Source organism: Dendrobates tinctorius, unplaced genomic scaffold, assembly GCF_039654945.1.
Source record: "Dendrobates tinctorius isolate UK_male_01 unplaced genomic scaffold, ASM3965494v1 ptg000205l, whole genome shotgun sequence".
Lineage (NCBI taxonomy): Eukaryota > Metazoa > Chordata > Amphibia > Anura > Dendrobatidae > Dendrobates > Dendrobates tinctorius.
The window spans coordinates 8500908-8523124 of NW_027361872.1; the positions used below are offsets into that span (position 1 = coordinate 8500908).

The following is a 22217-nucleotide window of genomic DNA, read 5'->3' on the forward strand; positions in this document are numbered from 1 at the left end:
CAATTACCCCCAGATGCTCGGATAATACCCAAACGTGATCGGATTAGACGTTATCTGAGCACTGGTCCACACCAGTCTAACAGTTCAGTGAATCGGTAATAATTTATGTAGACTGGAATACCACTTTAAAGGGAATCTGTCAGTATGATTTCATCTCCCAAACTATTTATATGTGCATGCAGCGCTTTTTCGAAGATAAGTCCAGCAATACCTTTATATGGCCAGTTTGGTCCTTTATTACTGAGAAATCAGCATTTGAATAGATATGCAAATGGCCATGGTAGAACTGAAGCCTCCATCACTATTCCACTCCCAGTGCCACCTCCTCCAGCTTGACTTGACAGTCTCTATGCTGTGTAACTTTAGGCAAAGGAGTCGTCAGTCAAGCATAAGGAGACCACACTGCTTGGAGATTAGAGCTGGAGTGACATAAGCTTCAGATCTACAAAAATCCTTCAATCTCATTGGCATATTAATTGAAATGCTGATTTCTCAGTAATGGAGGAAAGGACTGGCCATGTAAAGGTATTGCTGGACTTGCCTTTGAAAGAACTAGATGCGCATATAAATAGTTTGGGGTGTGAAATCTTGATTATAGATTCCCTTTAAAAAGTTAGATTCCCACTTACAGTTTTTGAGCCAAACCCAGTAATTTATTTATTTATTCTATTTAATTCCTTTTTTTTGGCTCAGAAATAGCATCAATACTACAGTATTTCAAGAACTACGAGAGCCAAAATGAGAGTTAAGTAATACCTGGAAGAATTGTACAGTTACATTTTTCTTAGGAGAATGGCTTAGATCAGTATTCCCCAACTTCGGTCCTCAAGAGCCACCAACAGGTCACGTTTTCAGGATTTCCTTAAAGCGAACCTGTCAGCAGGATTTTGCTAAGTAAACTACATACACTGTCACATTGGTGCTGTTATACTGATTAAAATGATACTTGGGGTGAAGAAATCTGTCTTGTGGTTCTTGTGTAATCAGTGTTAGAAGTTTTCAGTTAATGATATGCCTGTGCTCTGTGGCGGGACAGTAGGCAGAGTCTTATCTTCCTGCTCTAAGCCAGAGAAACCGAAGCACATACATGTTCCTGATCGTACAGAGAGAGAGAGACAGAAAGTTTGTGCTTCGGGGTAGGACTGGGAGCAGGTCTTTCCTTGGTTTCTCTGTCTAAGAGAAGGAAGATCAGACTCTGCAAACAGTCTGACCCGGAAACACGAGCAACTCATTAACTGAAAAATTCTAACACTGATTAAGCAAGAACCATAAGATGGATTTCTTCACCCCAGGTATCATTTTAATCAGTTTAACAACGCCAATCTGACACTGTCTGTAGTTTACTTAGCAAAATCCTGCTGACAGGTTCGCTTTAATATTGCACAGGTGATAATTGCAATACCTGCACAGGCAAGAATTCCATCACCTGCAGCATACCAAGGAAATCCTGAAAACGCGACCTGTTGGTGGCACTTGAGGACCGGAGTTGGAGAACACTGCCTTAGATCCACAAAACAATTTTATACCATTTTTAACATTAAGGTGTTACCGATGTATATCGCTGCATTAATAGAACGCCGTAAAGTCAAATGTACACATACTCAATACTGCACTGGTTAAAGAAAAAGTGCACCGGTCTGCAACACTGCTGAGAAGAAAGGAACGTTGACAAAGCAAATACGGTACAGCTCGTGTAATAGAAATGATTAATCATAGCATGTTTTTTAATCAAAATACTTACCGGGACTAACTTTATTCTTAGACATATAAAAAAAAATAAAAAAGAGGACAAGGGAGGGAGAAGGGGAGAAGATAAGGTAGAAAGCACCCACCTTCTACATGGTTGTCTTCTGAAAGCACATGACAGGGAAGGAGAGAAAAGGAGAGACATTCAGTAAGCGGCATGCAGACTATCACTTGCCATTGCATGTCTTCAGCATGCACGGCGTCAAACACAACATGCAAATGCTCAATTGCTACCATTCAAAGAAGGGAAGTAAAAGCAACAGGGAATAGATGTTCCTTTCAGTGTATGTAACATGTAGTGAATCATTTTACCATTTCTGCAATAGGTTGAGTTTTAGGTAATATCGGTCTCTCCGACAATCATAATAGGAATCATAACACTACATCATCTAGACAGCAATCGCTCATTTTGGCTCTACATTCTTGGTTTATATACCCAAAGAAATCTTTTGGTCTTGTTTCAATTCAATGCAAAATAGATGAATAAGTATAAATCCTCTTTGTATCCTTATAAATATAATTGTTTCCAAGAGAAAAATGTCGCACTCTGCGGGATAATGATGAATGTTTATTGACACTGAATTACATGTCACGTCGGAGATGTGAAGGAGAGTGTGTCAAATGGCTGACTACGGCCGTTTCACGCTACTCGAGCGCTTCCACGGGTCAAAAAAACCAGTGGAAGCGCTTGAGTAGCGTGAAACGGCCGTAGTCAGCCATTTGACACACTCTCCTTCACATCTCCGACGTGACATGTAATTCAGTGTCAATAAACATTCATCATTATCCCGCAGAGTGCGACCTTTTTCTCTTGGAAACTACTATCGTCTTGCTACAAGGTCAAGCACCCGGGAGTCCTGGACGTGAGCTCTCCGCCTGCTGCCAGCCACGGACCTTAGCACGGTAACAGCGGTGCCGTCCGCTTTCTTGCATTGACTTTATAAATATAATTGATGATGATCCTGTACTGGAAAATCAATGAACAAAGAATTCGCCAACTACCTCTCCTACATATAGATATAAGGGAACCCAAACAATACTATAATTATTGGGAAGCCCCTTACAATATGGATGAGTAATGATTGAAGAGAAGAGTATGGTAAGGAATCAGGATCTGATGAAGAAAAGTTCTTGTAAGCCTGAGACATGTTGGAATTCAATTAGAATTGTAGTATACACATGGCAACAATGAAAACAATGGAATATCGGGAAACCCAAAAGCACGGATCTCAATTTCTACATAGGTCACACATACAAAGTGGCCATAAAACTTTATTTCAGCCAGTGTGCTAACCGCATGGATTATAGAAGCTGTTTCTGTGTTTGTACATGATAATACTCTGCATTTACATATACAGTAAATAGCCTTAAAGAAACTCAGCAATTCTGTGTCGATTTGTTTCTTATACTGAGCTTCAAATCCCCTGAATAGACATATATTACACAATTCTGGCTTCATACAGCCACCACTAAGGGAAACTTAGTATCTGTATAGGCATTGAATAATAAAGCAATTTACATTAAACTCTGGAGCTCCCTCTAGTGGTGACTGGTCACAGACAGAATCATTTACCCCAGTGCAGCGGATTTGGAGCTCAGTATTAGAAAAACATAGATACGATTACTATAAAGATAGAAAACAAATTTTGGAACTATTTAGTACATTCATGTAGAAAAATGATATCAGACTCCACTGGGGTAGTGGATATGGTGGATGCTGAATGGATATGTTTTTTTCTGTTCTACATTAATATGTATAACATTAGATATAGGTCTACATGGAAATGGGCTATAACTGTTAACATTTTTATTAGGAATGGCAATATAAAAAACAGCTTGTCTTAAAAGAGGTTGTCCACTACTTTTACATTGATTATGACCTCTCCTTAGGAGAGGTCATCAATGTCTGAACTGCCGGGGTCCAACACTCAGCACCCCCCGAGATCAGCTGTTATCAGTGTCTGTGGTGACGGACGTAGGCCAGAAGTACTCACTGGCCAAACTGCTCCATCTTCTGGTAGTGGCCAAGAACTACAAATCCACCTCCTACTCAAATCAATAGGAGCAGCTCAGTGAGTACTTCAAGCCGGCGGCCGGCGCCACTGACACTGATAGCAGCTCATGGTCAGGGGTGACAGGTGTCGGGCCCTGGCCGATCAGACATTGATGAAAATGTAGCGGACAACCTCTTTAAGTTACTACAGTAGCTGAAGGCACATTGCATGTGTAGAAAAACCAAAAAAAGTCTTATTTTCATATCCAAAAAAAGATGTGTTCACCCTTAACTAGCAATTAATTTAATTAAGGGCTCCAATTTCTTACAATAGTAATTTAATACATTTTTATGACATGCTGGCAAAACCCTCAACAGTTTGCCAATCACATCCCAAACACCGACTGGTCACAAATAGAAGCAAATTTTTTTTTAACGCTGGTCATCCCATGCCAGTTAGCTTGGTATGTGTTGAGCCAAGCGGAAGCCAAGAGGTTTTTCACAGATGTGTAGAGAAACAAAAAAAAGAGGTTCACCACCTTCTCTGTTCTGTCAGTACGTGAAAATCGGACCGCACTTGGATATCGGTCCAATTTTTTTCAAGGTCCCATACATGCTCTGATCAAAATTGGACATGTCTCTGATTTTTTCTGTGGTCTACTCAGTCCAAGGAAAAGATTGGCCATGTGCACAGCCTCATAGAATAACATAGATACGAGTGCTATCTGTGAAAACCATGGATAGCATTTGTTTGGGAAAATTGGTCATGTGCCCTTATAGATACCAGAATCTCCCTGAATTTGTTTCAGGTTGATTCACTCAAATAAGCCATCAGATTAATTTGGTCTAAAACAAAAGGCCTCAATTGCCATTTGTTCTCCTCTGAGGTTTCTCCAGACCACATAACATAGTAAATGGAGGACCAGGAAATGGTTAAAAAGGACCCCAAACGATAATATTCACCTGCCATAGATCACTCCTCACCTGGCTTGCACCCTCAATTCCCAATCTGATTCTACTATCGCTTCGTTTTCAATCTAGTTTTCGGTCTTCACACCTCCGCTTTTCCATTCTAATATCTTCTTCTGTCTCAGATCTTCTGATGCTGAATAAGCCTCGCAATGTGGTCAAGTGGGGTGCAGTACACGTTGTGATATTCTCTGCAACCCATTGACCATGTTGTGAGTCCTAGTCAGCTCCAAGAGTTCATTTACAAAACTGAGGGCAAAAATGAGAAGACAGAAGACACAAAGATCAAGGACCCAAAGCAAGCAGAGGATAGGGCAGTTGTGGGCCGGGCTCTGGACAGGTGAATATAATTATTTATGTTTTTAAGCCCTTTCTGGCGCTACCAAGGATCCAGTAAAATGGCATCCATGTGGATGCCATTCAGGTGGATTTATGCCAATTGAATCCCAGAAACGTACTAACACATTTCATTAGTTACTAATCGATTTTCTTATCTCTAGTCAGTATTTTGCTTCCTTTTATAAACCAAAACCTGGAGTAAATCCAAAACACAGAATAGGGTCAAATCTATCCATTATACTATTTTCTTTTATAGATTCCATTTCTGGTTTTGATTTACAAACAATAACGAAAAATGCCCTCTTGTGAATGTTTTCACTTGCTATAAATCATCACAACTATATTATTTTCGTATATTCCTGACCTTTCTACTGAAGAGTTCTGTGGACATGTTAAAAAAATATAGCCAGGATTAAAATTTTGGAAAATTTTTATTTGTTAGATATTGGGTTGGTGTCAGAATTCTTAAATTTTATCTTTAAATTGCCTTAGAATTATTTTACCCTTGGCTCTTCTATAGTGTCACCTGGAAAAGATTGGTATCAACAACCAATGGTTATCTTACTTTAAACCCTGAACATTCAGGGTCACAGTTTACAATCGCCCAGTTTTTGAAAAATGAGCAAGTACTGCTATATAAACCTAACTACAGTGATCAGCTCAAACAAACCATAATCACATTTTTTCATCAGTAAATATCATATACACAACTGCTATCGAGTCAGATTTAGGTTTATGACCTAAATACTTTTAATTCCCTCATATATTAATAAGGTTGCTAAAGATGTTCTTATCTTGTGAGCTTCCACGTTTTCTTTTTTTACTCTTTGATATCATCAATTTTTTTCAGAGACTTTAGGCGTTATTGCTTGCTCATTTTGGCTGCTAAATTATTTTCTTGTGAAAGCACGAATGTTAGCACTGCTTACATCCACATCCACTGAGTACTGCTACCTAAAACCTCATGAGCCACTTACCACTGATAAATGTGAATAAATGGTGAGGTGCATTTAACGCAGCCATTTTATGCTGAGGCAGTTTCCATTTCAGGTATTTTGCTTACATATGGTTCTGCCTGTTAGGCTCTGCTTATCAGAGAAGCTTAAAGGGGTCGTCCTCAATCTGTATAAACTCTATTAAATTGCAGAAGTCCTCTTGCGAAAAAAAAATAACAGACACGCACCTCCCGCACCGGCGCTGTTCCAGCGATGTTGGCATTGGGTCTCCCTTGAGTGGCATGTCATTGTTAGCCATGTGAACTCTCTAGCCAATTAGCAGTTCCTTTGGTCTTCTGCACTCTCATTTCCTTCGGACAAAATTCAGGCATTTGGAAAAAGTGAAGCGGAGCAGTCCAATATTAGCAGTTGATTAGCTGCAGAGCCCACGTGGCATAACAATTTCTTGAGACCCTGGGAGGCCTAGGGCTGATATTGTTGGAAAGTAGAGTTGAGCTAATTTTCCAATAATCGGTTTGGATTACCTTTGCCGGCGAATATGGTTTTTGCAATATTCACCCGAACACAGCCGAACGCCATTGGAGGCAATGGGAGTAGAAATGAGTCTGCCGCCCGACTAATTAATCTCTCTCCTCGCTACTCCTCTGCTTCTCCCCTAGACAAATCTCTTCACTGGCTCCCATTCTCTCAGCGTATCCAATTCAAATTACTAATACTGACCTACTAGGCCATCTACAACCTGTCTCCTTCATACATCTCTGAACTAATCTCCCGATACCTTCCCTCACGTAATCTCCGGTCCTCCCAAAACCTCCTTCTCTCCTCCACATTTATTCGCTCCTCACCCAACCGCCTCCAAGAATTCTCCAGAATAGCCCCCATCCTCTGGAATTCCCTGCCCCAACACATCCGGCTATCAATTACAATCGGATCCTTCAGACCGAACCTGAAAAACCTGAAAACTCACCTCTTCAGGAAAGCCTACAGCCTGCAATGATCGCCGCTGCCTCCTCACCACTACTGAAGCTACCGCCTCACCATCACTGGAGCTGCTGCAACCCCCCAACCTACTATCTCCTTCCCCACCATCCTGTAGCATGTAAGCCCGAAAGGGCAAGGTCCTCTCTCCCCTCTATATCAGTCTGTGATTGTTAGTTTGTTTACTGTAAGTGATATCTGTAATTTGTATGTAACATGTAGCTCAGAAACAGGATGTGCCAAAGGAGAGGACATTTTCATTCCAAGAATTCCACTCATTCCATCTGATTTGTTTTTTGATCTTAAACGCCTCCAGTTTAGAGATCAACAGCTATTTGCAATGTCCATTAACAATGCTCAGGGACAGTCCTTGAAAGTAGTAGGGATCGATTTGCAATCTCCATGCTTTTCTCATGGTCAACTTTATGTGGTCTATTCAAGAATTGGAACTGCCAAAAATCTGTTCATCTTTGCACCGAAAGGAAAAACCAAAAATGTTGTTTATCAAAAGGCTCTTGAATTAGTTGAAAATAAAATACTATCAATACTTGGGTAATCGTTTGATTAATTTGTGTTGCAAATCTGTAGTGTTGAATATATGATGTGAAATGTTTTTATGTGCAATATAATCATTAAAATTTGTTATAACTAACCACAGTTGGTTACTATGCCCAGGCAACGCCAGGCTCTTCAGCTAGTAAATAATAATAAGTTTGGAAACGTTCATCAGACATAAATTCGGCACAAATAAGGTACTGATATGACACGAATAAGGAAAATTCGGATTCAGCGATCACTTTGAAACATATTTGATCAATTCTGCTTTACTGGAAAGACGCCAGTGTGGGACGTGAGCATCTGTTATTTTTATTTTACAAGGTGGATCATTTCATTTCAAAAAGGGGTGTGCAGGTAGTGGACAGCAATTAGCAATAACTGGTATATTTTGTCATTATTTCTAGTTGATTCTGGAGATCAAAACACAGGTTCAATACTACTGTAAAAGGTCCATAAATAATAATACAATATAACACATTATTTTGAGTGCAAAATATATCATTGTTCATTAATTGCAGGTCGGGGCGCACAGATCATTGGTGCAACCTGTGCAACCACACGAGGGCCAAAAATAGAGGGGGCACACGGATTTGCTACGGTTTCAAAACCACAGCATGTCAATTCTTTGTGCGGATTCCGCAGCGATTTGCCACCTTCTCCATGGCAGGTGTCAAACCGCAGGGGAAACCCGCAGGCTAAACCGTAGAAAAGCTGCAGATAAACCTGCAGTTTTACACAAATCCGCACAGAAAATTCTGCACCAGAATCTGCAGTGTGTGCACACACCCTTACTATTATCAGGAGCTATAATGTGCTGTGTATGGATAGAGGAGGTGGAAGTAATGTATGGTATGCCTGTATGGTATGTATATTAACAATCTCCTATGAGTTTTTACATAGTGTAAAAGTTCAGTGTTGTGATAATGGGTCAGATTTATAAAAATTCTCTAAAAGGAAAACTGTGTGTGTTACTCATAGCAACCAATCACAGCATAGCTTTTATTTTATCAGAGCAGTCTGTGAAAAGAAAGCTGTGCTTTGGTTGGTTGCTATGGGTAACCAAGCCAGTTTTTTTTTTTCCTTTTAGACACTTTTGATAAATGAGGTCCGATATGTTTATTGCTGCTAATGCAGAATATAAATCTAAAGCTAGCAATATCTGGAGAATTGTGGTTTAGCACGGTGGCTCAGTAGTTGGCACTTTCTTTTGCAGCGTTGAGGTCCATCGCTCAATTCTCACCCAGAAATAATGTTTGCATGGGTTTCCTCTGGGAACTCTGGTTTTTCCACACTCCAAAGACACACTGATAGGGAATTTAGATTGTGAGTCCCAGCGGGGACAGTGATGATGATGTGTGTCAAGCGCTGTGGAATTAATGGTGCTTTATAAGTGAATAAAATAATAATAACATTCATGGGGTCTACAACTGACCATACACATGAAATAACTGTCAGCTGAATGCTTATTGGACAGACAACTATCTATACCGTCTCCCCCACACATGAGCATTCGGCATGGCCAAGCGTTCAAGTGTTTTCAATAGAGATGGTGAAGAAAGCTGCCGTCAGATTCCTGTGGCAATGGCTTATCTCCCTTGAAAACAAAAGGATTGTCCACGACAATTTCAAAGCACCTGATGATTCTCTCTTCCGCTATCCTTCTTTTTAGTGATGGGCGAGCATGCTCGGCACTGTTTGATACACGATTGAGCGTTGAGGTGCTTGATCGAGTATTGATCAGTGCCGAGTACTGCGTGGTGTTCGAGTGCTCCGGTCTCCATAAGAAGCTCATTTGAATCATTTCCCTGCTGGGAGCGCAGAGACTCCTCTGTCAGTCAAACACTTTGTGAGCCGTAGAAATCCCTGGACAGAGCTTCATCTTCACTTCCATTACACTTGCTACTCAAGTCATACAGCTACTATCCCCTGATGACACCAGGCCTCTGGTGAAACATGTTGGGGAGGTTTAAGGTTTATTTTAACTAGCATTAGTCAGTTGTGTATTGATGAAATTTAAGAAAGTGAGGTAACGGCCACACCATACTAATGCTTATTATAACAGAGGTGGACATTATGTGTTAATGGGACAGGAAATATCCACAAAACTATAATGTAGAGATTAGAGTAAGAGAATGTGATACCCTGGATGTCCCTTTATACACCCTGACTCATTTTAGCCTTTTTTAATTTACAATAGTTAATTAAAAGTTACATTTTAACGGTCTTCAGCTAGGGATCAGTTGCCTTTTTGGCAAATTGTAATTAATGTTATTGACTGGGTGGAAAGCAATTTTTTTTTGTATGCTACTTAAGCACGTCTGAGCATCAGAGATGCTCGATTCGAATATAATAATAATAGTAATAATTTTTTCTTTTATAGCGCCAACATATTCCACAGGACTTTACAATGTCACAGAGGACTTGTACAGACAATAGACATTACAGTAGATTACAGTAGATTACCGAGCACACGAGCATTTCAGTGCTTGGAAATTCGGAGACATGTTGTCAGTAGTTTATAGAGTAAAAGAGCAATTTTCATTTTTCTCAAAAAAATATACTTATAAAGAGAAAAATCAGACAAACTGAAAATTTTGCAGTGGTCTTAGTTTTTGCCAGAGCTGCATGTACTTACATAAGCCACTGACCAAAAACAGATCAGACTAGAATCAAGCCTTCCTGTAATAATTTGTGGGTTTCAAAAAAAATTGGCAATAATTTAGTAACACTCTAAGGGAAGCTACGAAATAGCTACATGTTAATTTGTTGATATATATTTGATGTATATGTGCAATAGACTATATAAGTACAGTAATTCACTGAACCTAATTAATGACCTCCCCATAATGACACAACACAAAAAAAATCATTATAAGGTACAAAAAACATGACTTTGTTACTTTGGTGTCCAGATGAGTAGTAGAAGTGACCTTTGCTAAAGTAAGGTGAATGTGATTAAATATCCATGTCCACTTAGTTGGCGTTTAATGCCCCTACTGAGATATACTAAGTATCAAAATGGCACTAAAGCAGAGGCCAAAATGAAAAAAGAAGATAATAATGTAAATGAATATATTACAATTAAAAATAATAATGTATATACTATCAAGTTATAGTCTTCTGTCACTAGTCAACAATTCACAAACTATAGATTAAAGTTTATTTAGTGACTTCCAATTTCTCCCTGAGAATACTCAGAGTATTTGAAGTGATTCTTTTGAAAGATGCAATAATTTTTATTTTCCTTTTAAACTAACTCCATCAGAACTTATTGTAATGCGGAATAGGCATATTTGCTTCAAGCAAACTAGATTTCTTAGTTACTAAGCTCTTAGTATAAAAGTATGGTGCCTCCATGCATGTGTATATTAGTGGGGTATTCACAACTACAAAATTTGCAGCAATCCATATTTGTGCTAAAGTTTCCTAAATTTGTGCTAAAATTTCCAACTTTTTTTTAGAACAGTGGACATGTTAATTGAGGCAGATCTCAGTCCTACAAACTTATGATAGAATCTTGTGCAAATCTATGACTGTACAATACATGTCAGGCAAGGATTTAAATTTTGGTTTATAAACTGCACAGATTTAGTAAGATAATAAATCATAAGTTATCATACTACAGCACAAATCAATTTGAGACTGCAGTATGAAACCCAGGTGACCGTGTTTCTATTCGAGCTCTAATTGCACTTAAAAGGAATCTGTCACCTACTTTTGGTGGGCTATTTAAATGAGGTCGGTCTGGTCCGATGGGCGGTATTTCTGGCAAGCGCCGGTTAACTAGGCCCCGGAACACAGCAAAATACTTCAGGGGCTTAGTTAACCGGTGCATGCGCAGTCAGGCTTTTCGGCTTTGCCCGCAGTTGGGCAAAGCATACTGCACGTGCGCGAGCCAAGAATGCTTAGTGCACGCGCGAAAAATGGCAGACACCTACTCCTATTCATGAAAAAACTGCGGACGGCGGCCAAGGATGGGGAGGCGGCAAAGATCGGAAACACCGCCCATCAGACCGGACCAACCTCTTTTAAATAGCCCGCCAAAAGTGGGTGACAGATTCCCTTTAAATAAGGGATTAAAAAACCCTTAACATTCCTCCTAATAAAATCAATTGTAGAATGGCCTGTAGTATTTGTATGAGAGTGTCACGGGTTTACCGCGACAGAGAGGAGCCAGAAGACAGCAGCGTCTGAATTCTCCTTCTCCTGCACTGATTAGAAGCACTTCACCTTCATATTAAATTGTGTAAATTTATTTTAGCAGTGCAAGGGTTAATCTGCTCAGTTGAGAGCTCCTGGATGCTTTCCTGCATTAAAGCTCTCAGCTGTTCACTGTTAGCCACTCTCATCTCCTAAATAATCTGGGCGTTGGCTAGCACTCATTGTCAGAGCGGGTTATGCTGTATTGCTTGAGGTTGTTGGTGGTTGTTATTGGAGAAGGCTTTTGGTGGATTTATCTGTGACTGTTGCTTGGTTTTGAGTCTGTAGTAATTCCCTTGCTTCTCCTACTTTGGTTTAACACCATCCTCCACTCCCCAGTGTTTACCTCTGTTGTTTATGTGAGTATATTTGTATGATTGGTATTTTCCTTTATCTCTGTTTGTATTACCTTGTTAACCTGGTTGGTGTATTATTGTACACTGCTACTTATCTCATCCCTGGGTGGGTGAAGGGTACAGACTGAGGGAGGGTTCAGGTGCTAAGGCAAGGTATGTGGCCCCGGTGTTTTCACCATCAGACGTAATCCAGGGAACAGGATGAGCTAGGGCACCCCTTGTGTTAGGGACAGTGAGGGAGCCTGTGGTCCCGGGACACCCGACAACAGAGCCGTGACAGAGAACCATATAATTGCACAACTCAATTATAACTCAAGAGTAAGAGCGAGCCATGATGCCATTGTGTGCTTAAGGTACTGAATACGCTTGTCTACCCTTGTCCATCAATATTTCATTTGAACAGGAACTCCTCGTATCAGTTTGTAGTCAGTTAGTGGCTTGAGAAGTCTTCACATATCTTTTTTTATATTGGTTTTTTCAAGACAATTACATTAAAAGTGAGTATTGCTTATTAGTTGGTAAAATATTATAGAGGTATTGGTTGTGCCAGCCGTTTGATGGAATCACTATAGATCAGTGAATTACTGAACCTGTCATGCAACCAATCATTGTAAAATTAAGACCAATTCCCACAGTCCTGATAAAGCCAGGGAGAAATGTTGAGCCATGCTCGGGTCCACTTTGTATACTGATCTTTACTGCAGTGTTTCTTGTTACCTATTACTAGGATAATAGGACTCATGACTGTGCATTTTGGTCACCAACACCTTCTAGTTTTTCACATGAAACCTGTGATGTTTAACACTCCTTATTGTTCTGTCAATGTTTATTCATTAATTTTTAACATATTGTATATTTCAATAAAATACGGTAACTATTTTTTGAACATTTTGTACTCTATTTTGGAATTTGGCTTTAACTGGATGTAGACAAAATAAAGACATAGAGCAAACTTTTGTCAAGATCCCAAAGTTGTCTACAACCTAATTTTCCATTGCCAAACAGTGAGGTTTTGCCAATGTAATTCCGCAAATTTATTGCAACTTGCCATGGACCAAATGTTGCCGTTTAGCCCCCGTCTAAGTTCTTTAAGGGGACTTAGAACATTATCCTCATTTACCATATGTTTCAACGAGAATGTAATTGATACAGAACGGTAATGACTATATGAATTTCCATGTATAAAACAAGATAATGAGATAAATGGAAGTTTGCATTAAAATTAACGAAGTAGGGCTGATTTCATGTAAACAACTCAAACCATAAAATTCAGTGCCTAATAACTGAAATAACAGACTTGTCAAACAAAATTGACTGTTTTTCATAAACCCTTTGGAATGTCTCTAAATACTCCAGTAAAAAGTAACTGCACGTGTAATCTCTTTTTGTCTGTGAAATCTACATTTTGCCTATTTAGCATAAAAATTCACTAAAAGTCACAACTTCCTACCCTCCATGCTGTTTGGATTCATTATCTTTCAGCTGCTCATTCTGGTATCCTACATAACATCATTTCGAATCCATCTTTAGCATGGAACAATCTGCCCGCTACAAAGCAAATGTTCATGTGCTAAGCAAGAGAACATTTAAATACAATTTGTGTACTCTGCACATTTCTGCTTGACAAAGAAGACATTGCCAATACTTCATCTCCACTCTCCAGCCGTCATATTCACCAAATGAAATTTGAGCTTTGCTAAAGCTCAAAATTATATTTGCGCGATATGCTAAACGATCACATATAATGGCTGGGAGCTAGAACTTAGCACATGAGTTATTTTTTGATTTCTGTAGTCTTTTGTAAATGACTGGAAAAAAACTCCCACTTTATTAGCATCTTTTTTAAACTGTTATTCTCCCGTTCTATAAATGGTGTTGTAAATGTAATCAAAAGAAGAAAAAAAAACATAAAAAGTACTTAATCCAAATAGCACTTTTAGTGTATGGCATGTTCCATAATTCCTGATGTGGTCTCAGACTTTTTTTATTATTTACTATTGATGTTAGCAAAATGTAATTATCTTAATTTAAAAATGGCCGTAGACAAAGATTGATTGGACCGTATAATTTTGGAGTGATCAGTTGACCCTCATGATGTGTATTTGGTACATAGCAGACATTTATTGAGCCTCCTGATGGAGCCCAGTGTGATGAAACGCGCGTCGAGGTACCTATGCACCCCTTTCTGTGCTCCATTTTGCCTGGCCTGGTTGCCTAAACATTTCACTAGGTATGGTCCATTTATGACTATTATCCTCTTTATTCATGATTTGGGCCATTTATTATCTTTGTGGTTATGGTGTATTATGTGCATTCTCATTACTGTACCTATGGATGTTTAAAAACTAAATATTATTTCATTACTGCTCAAGCAGTTTGTTGCTGCCTTGATTTCAGCATTTTTGATTTGCTCTAATTTGCAGCAATCTATACATGTGGCCAATATTCTGATACCATCTAGGTGCTAATCTATTTATTTTATTGAAACACAGTTATAGGGGCTGTTGTGCCTCTGTTTTTGGGAGATGTTGATTTTCCTCAATTGAGGGGAGCACTTCCTACCCTTTTTTAGCCGTTCTCCCTTACGTAGTGTTGTGCAATATTGTATACTATGAATTTCTATGTCATAAATTTTGTATTTTTTTATTACATTGGTCACGCTTTGCTGTTTTTTCACTAACCTCTTTAACTGACCTTATTATCTGGGCCACTTTAACACCTGCTAGGTAGTCTTGAAGAAACTCTTTTTGGCTTCATTTAATGGGACTATGTTTGGTAAAAAATAATGAGAGGGCATGTTAAATGTCAACATGTCCTTTCCTTTGTTTTCACAACACAAGACAAGTCTGACATTTGTCAAAGAAATGGTTAATCCTAGTTTTCTAAACTCACTGAAAAACAACTTATAACCCATGACATAATTTTAATTGTTATCATCTGTCTACGTGATAGGATAATTCTGCCAGTGGTCAGTTCCAAATCTCTCTCATAATAAATGTTTAGATATGTTGAAGCCAAATCCAGTTTCTGGCCAAAACACACAAGCAGGATGTAGTTCCACGAATTGTTAAATTAATAAAAGGGAAATGCCAAAAACTCCCATCACCTCCACTTAAATATATCTTCTAACACATAATATACTTTGACATTTCTGTTATATAACTATTGTTTTTGCCAAGTATCCACCATTTTGAATTGTTACACAACATTACAGAAGTATCCATATTTGTTCATTTCCTCTTTCTGATTCACTATAAAAGATCTACCCTGACCCTCCCAATAAAGGAGATTAACTTGAAAGACAAGCCACCTGTGTCTCTCTCTTTATTCTTCCACTCCTAGGATCCTAGGCAAGAGAAGCTCTAAATGAGCTTTACCCGAGGTTGGTGACTAGAAGAAAAAAATCCCGACGCTGACACATTGCATTACTTCCTTCTCGCTATTCAGAACTAATGCATGATATTACGAAAGGAAAATGGCCGCACATCCAATTTACAACAGGTGATGTGCTGCCAATAACAGTTTTTTTTGGCAGCATAAACAGCCCGATCACACGATGAGTGAATATTTCTTCATTTTCAGGGTGATCACCGTCATGTTCACACTTGTGGATCATTTGGAATGATTGTTCCTACAAACGCTCTTTCACCAATTATCTACTGTCATAAATGTACCATGCGGCCAATCTCTGAGACACTCTAGGGCTAACTTGATAAGAAGGTAATTAAGTTATTAGTATTGGTAATGTGGGAGGAAATTTGAGAATCCATCGGAAACCCATAGAATCACAAACTCAATACAAATATTGTCCTTGGTAGGATTAGAACCCATGATCCCAACAAAAGAACAGCGCTAATCACTAAGCCGTCCTGCTGACTATCGTATCACCAACTCATCTAGAAATTCCATTGCTTCCACCGCTAACATACGTAATTGACTTAGATGAGTACATAAACTGCTTTATTAGCAATTATTCAGCAACAATCGCAAGGTTCACACTGAAAATGGCATAATAAAATCTGTTAGTAATCAGCCTTCGCTGTCACATATATGGATCAGCTCACTTAAATTCCTAAATTAAGAATTTTAACTTCCAAAACAATATATACACAAATATATTACCTACTCTGTAATTGATGCCATTGCTTCAGCCAAGTCATTAACTTTGATTAGAAAACTAACTGGTTTATCAGTAGCTCACGGAGCATAGACTTTCCTGGATTACTTTGAAAGTGTACAAGACTAGAAATGTACAGTGAAATATGCCTGATTATAGGAAAGTAATCAATCAGAGACTGTAGAAATGACTGAGAAACCACAAAGTTGATTTAGTTATTGGAATGCACTGGATTTCTTTGTGCCTGAATTGGAGCACTTTTCCTATGACAAATTCGTTATACATTTTTTGCAGATTTCTAAGTTTCCGTTGAATATATTTAGAGTTACTCGGTAAAAGTGATGTTGCTAACACAAGTATTTAACTGTACCAAACTTATACGTAGTAAAGTTCGGTGTTCGTATCAGACACCTAGGGTTCGGTGCTGAATTCCGAACATGGACTTCTCCCGTAAGCCTGTTATAGTGTTCGGAGTTCCAGGAGAAGAGAGAGAGCGAGTGAGTGACTCTATGGAGGTACTATGCTTCCTTTCGCAGCCTCCTCGCTCTTACTATGACCATTTTGCTGCACCAAAGTTCTGGTACTCACTGACTTCGATGGGGTTCGGGTTCAAGTTCTGGTACAGTTCTGGTATCTGAACCAAATTTTGCACAAAGGTTCGGTCGAACGGTCGAACCCCACATACCCGAAATTCCATGGGTCCACTTATCCCTTAATAGTAACTCTATCCCATCATGAAAAATTTAAGTTTTTGCATTTTTGTTTTTTCATCCCCTTTCCCCCATATATTGGAAAATGGAAAAAAAAATCCAAGAGCGTTAAAAATGTTTTTACAGCATTAATTGTGCTTTAAAAATGACTTGAAAACATGATTCTCCAAGTAAACACAATTACGTCAATACTAGTGTTGAGCGATACCTTCCGATATCGTGAAATATCGGATCGGATTGGATCGGACCGATACCCAAAAAGTATCGGATATCGCCGGTTCCGATACAGGAATCCAATGCAAGTCAATGGGAGAGAAATATCGGAATTAAAATAAACCCTTTCTTTCCTTGTAGGTTAATTCTACATGAAGAAAAACAACAAATAATAATGTAGAATGTATTGGGGGAGGTGGAGGAGACATTAAAGGCATAGAGGTTTAGCCCAATCAAATGAAATAGCAGGAATAATTTTTTTTTAAAGACATCGGAGTTACAAAGATATTGACTATGTTAACCTTTTTAATATTTTGTCAGATATGTATGTTTCACTACTTCCATGCTCTTCACCTTCTTTTTTACTTCTCCCACACTTTCTCCTTCATGATCCTCAGCAGCAGCAGCATCTTTTTCATCAACTTCTTCTTCACCTTATTCATCTTCTTCTTCTTCACCTTCTTCCTATTATTCTTTATTTTTACATTCTTCATATTCTTCTTATTCAATTATTATTCTTCTTCATATTATACTTCTTCATCTTCTTCCTATTCTTCTTCTTCATCATATTCTTATTTGTGACAGGCATTCCTGTAGTTGTTATCTATAAAAGTTTGAAGATTACACCTTCCGTTCTGCCTGTCACAAAAGATTTACAGCAGGATTTGTCTGCGTTCAGTTTGGCCTGCAGCAGCAGGCATTTTCCAGGGGCACCACGAGGAGGAACGGACTCACCCCCATACACTGCTTAGTCTTCTTCTGCTTATAATTTAGATAATATATTTTGCTCTGATTTTTAGTCTTATGCTTAATGTTCTGCTTTTTGTTCTTCTGCTTCTTGGTTTTCTGTCTCTAGTTGTTCTGCATCTTGGTGGTTGTCTTCATGTTCTTTGTCCTCTTGGTCATCTTCTTCAGGGTCATCTTTTTGGTCTTCTTTGGGGTGGTCTTCAGGGTCGTCGTCTTTGGGGTCATCGTCTTCTTCGGGGTGGTCTTCAGGGTCGTCGTCTTCAGGGTCATTGTCTTAGGTGTCGTCGTCTTCTTCGGGGTGGTCTTCAGGGTCGTCGTCAGGGAGATCCAGAGTGAATACCAAAAACCATTTAAAAAAACTTGACCTTGGAAATGTAGCAGAAGGTACAAGAAGGCTGAGGAACTGCCGAGAACCAGCTGACGGTACTGGAACGCGGATGGGTAGCAGAAGGAACAAGAGCCAATGGCACTACCAAGGACCAGCTGATGGTACTGGAACCTGGTTACTAAGCAGGAGGTACCTGTGCTAGAAAGCACTACCAAGGACCAGCAGACATTGCTGGAACTCGGATACCGAGAAGGAGGCACCTAAGTCAAAGGCACTGCCGAGAACCAGCTGACCGTACTGGAACCCGGATGGGTAGCAGAAGCTACAAGAGCCAATGGAACTACCGAGGACCAGCTGACGGTGCTGGAACCCGGAGGGGCAGCAGAAGGAACAAGAGCCAATGGCACTACTGAGGACCAGCTGACAGTGCTTGAACACGGTTACTAAGCAGGAGGTACCTGTGCCAGAAAGCACTACCAAGGATCAGCAGACGTTGCTGGAACTCGGGTACCAAGAAGGAGGCACCTAAGCCAAAGGCACTGCCGAGAACCAGCTGACGGTACTGGAACCTGGATGGGTAGCAGAAGCTACAAGAGCAAATGGAACTACTGAGGACCAGCTAATGGTGCTGGAAACTGGAGGGGCAGCAGAAGGAACAAGAGCCAATGGCACTACCGAGGACCAGCTGACGGTGCTGAAACACGGTTACTAAGCAGGAGGTAACTGTCACAGAAAGCGCTACCAAAGACCAGCAGACGTTGCTGGAACTCGGATACCGAGGAGGCACCTAAGCCAAAGGCACTGCCGAGAACCAGCTGATGGTACTGGAACCCGGATGGGTAGCAGAAGCTACAAGAGCCAATGGAACTACCGAGGACAAGCTGACGGTGCTGGAACCCGGAGGGGCAGCAGAAGGAACAAGAGCCAATGGCACTACCGAGGACCGGCTGATGGTACTGGAACCCGGTTACTAAGCAGGAGGTACCTGTGCCAGAAAGCACTACCAAGGACCAGCAGACGTTGCTGGAACTCGGATACCGAGAAGGAGGTACCTAAGCCAAAGGCACTGCTGAGAACCAGCTGACGGTGCTGGAACCCAGATGGGTAGCAGAAAGTACCCATGAAAAAGAAAGTTGCAAGGCCGCAAGCCGGCCGCAGTTACGGAAACCCACAGTCCTACAGGGGGTGCTTGTCCTATTGGCACTACAGAACCAGCCTTTAGTGCCAGATCCTGCAGCCCACATAGGAAGCACCTAAACTGCAGGCACCATAGAGTAGGCTAACCCGACCGCAACACGACAGGACAATGTATTGGTGGCAAAGTGACGTTGACACTACCCGGAAACAGCTGGCGTGCTGGAACCAGGCTGAGCAGGATGGAGTACCTGTGCCAAAGACACTTCTGAGCAGCAACTGGTGGTGTTGGAGCCAGGGATTACAGTAGAAACAGAGTGTAGCCAGAGGCCTAATTGGAGCAAGTTTAAAATCTGGAGTAGTGTGAATGTGGACAGAGCAGGCGAAATTGCTGGACACACACACAGCAGGGGATCAGCTGACGTTACTGAACCCCACTAACACTGGAGCATGTGTTTTTCTCTGTGCAGACGGCACTTCTGAGCAACAACTGGCAGTGTTGGAGCACAGGGTCAATCATGGAGTAGGCTGAGGCCTAATTGGAGCAAGTTTAAAATCAGCTGTAGTGTGAATGTGGAGGGAGCAGGAGATATTGCCGGACACACAGCAGGGGAGCAGCTGGCGTTACTGAACCCCACTAACACAGGAGCTAGTGTTTTTCTCTGTGCAGACGTCACTTCTGAGCAACAACTGGCGGTGTTGGAGCACAGGAATTACAGTTCAGGTGGTAGAAACATGAACACAACAGGAGACCTGGATACTGTTGCCAACCAATTATTTATGCTGGAAGAGGACTGGCAAATTCCGGCGAGATCCAGGCCTTGTTCATTTTCAGAAAAGTAAGCCGGTCAACGTTATAGGAGGATAGTCGCGTGCGACGGTCTGTTAATACACCACCTGCGGCACTAAAGACACGTTCCGATAATACACTAGCAGCAGGGCAAGCCAGCACCTCCAATGCATACAGGTTAAGCTCTGACCATGTATCCAGCTTAGAGACCCAAAACTTGAAGGGGGAAGAGCCGTCTGGGAGTACACTGAGAGGGCAAGACATGCAGTCTGTCACCATCTGATGGAAACGTTGCCTCCTGCTGACTGGAGCCGTCTGTGATGGTGTTGACATTTGTGGCGGGGACACAAAACTTTGCCACATTTGGGCCATACTGGTCTTGCCTTATGCTGAGGCGCTGCCTCTGCTCCCTCTTTGTGAAAAGCTTCCTCCACTGCCTCGACGCACAGTTTGCAAAGCACTAGCAGCACTGCTCTCGGGTGGAATGGAGAACATCATGGAATGCACCAGTGTGTCTTGGTACTCCCGCATTTTACACTCCCGGTTCAACGGTGATATGATACTTTGTAAGTTGTCCTGGTAGCGAGGATCTAGGAGGGTGTACACCCAATAATCAGCCGTGTTGAGAATGTGGGCAATGCGGCAGTCGTTTCTCAGGCACTGCAGCATGAAATCAACCATGTGCTGCAGACTCCCAACTGGCCAAGAAACGCTGTCCCCTGCTTGAGGCGTCATCTCTGCCTGCTCTGCATCACCCCACCCTCGCTCTACATACTGACTACTAGAGCATTGTGTACCTCCCTCCTCTGGAGATGTCTTCCTCCTCCATTGACTCCTCCTCATCCTCCTCACAAAGTGTCCCCTGCCTAGGCCTTTGTGAGGAACCACGTTGTGCAGACTGTCCAGAAGCAGATGGCATCTGTGACTCCTCATCCTCCACCTCTTCCAAAACCTCATCCCTTAGTGCTTGCAGTGTTTTTTTAAGCAGGCAGATAAGGGGGACAGTCATGCTGACTAGTGCATCATCTGCACTCGCCATGGAATCATCGAAGGCACGCAAAACGTGGCAGATGTCCTTCATGGAGGCCCACTCAGTGGTGGTGAAGTGTGTCCGGCGCACAGTGCGACTTGTTTGTGCCTGATGCAGCTGGTACTCCATTACTGCTGCCTGCTGCTCACACAACCGCTCCAACATATGTAACGTTGAATTTCACCTGGTGGGTAGGTCACATATGATGCGATGTTCCGGAAGGCGGAATCGGCGCTGCAGAGCTGCAATGCGCAATCTTGCCATGCTGGAACGCCGCAAGTGAGCACATTCTATGCGGACCTTGTGCAGCAGTGCATCAAGATCCGGATAGTCCCTCAAAAAACTCTGCACGACCAAGTTCAGCACATGTGCCAGACATGGGATGTGAGTGACGTTGCCTAGGCCCAGAGCTGCCACCAGATTTAGGCCATTGTCACACACTACCAAGCCTGGCTGGAGATTCGCTGGCACAAACCACACATCGCTCTCCTGCTTGATGGCATTCCAGAGCTCCTGCGCTGTGTGGCTTCGATTCCCCAAAGAAATTAATTTCAGTACGGCCTGTGGTTTGGCCACGGCTGTGCTCATATCGGTCGTAACAGGTAAGCGTTCACGGGTCCATGTGGAGGTAGACCGTGACAGCTCCAGCAGCGCTGATTCTGAGGAACTGGAGTATGAGGAGGAGTCAATGTGTACAGACTGGATTCCTGCAATCCTTGGAGTTGGCAGAACACATACAGCGCCATTCTCAAGATCTGTACCCGGTTCCACAACATTGACCCAATGGGCAGTGAGGAAAAGGTATCGTCCCTGTCCATGGTTACTGGTCCACGCATCGGTGGTCAGGTGGACCTTGCTACTGACGACGTTTAGTAGCGCATGTTTAATTTTTCCCTCCACATGCTTTTGCAGGGCAGGGACTGCTTACCTGCTGAAATAAAAGCGGCTGGGCACATTGTATTGTGGGACTGCCAATGCTATGAAGTTACGGAAGGTGTCAGTCTCCACCAGCCTGAATGAGAGCATTTCCAGGGCCAATAGTTTTGCAATGCC

The 22217-nt window shown here is 41.4% G+C and overlaps 1 protein-coding gene across 11 annotated transcripts in view; it reads right to left on the reverse strand.

The window, feature by feature from the left end:
• The window catches only part of NRXN1 (neurexin 1), a 1899875-nt gene that overhangs the window by 1724219 nt on the left and 153439 nt on the right, over nucleotides 1–22217 (reverse strand). For 7 of the 11 annotated variants that reach the window (XM_073553970.1, XM_073553972.1, XM_073553973.1 and 4 more), the window contains exon 3: nucleotides 1833–1850. The exons of the other annotated variants lie outside the window; for them this stretch is intronic. In XM_073553970.1, the coding sequence (XP_073410071.1) occupies nucleotides 1833–1850 (18 nt within the window). The remainder of the gene's footprint in view (nucleotides 1–1832; nucleotides 1851–22217) is intronic. 11 annotated transcript variants of the gene reach the window in all.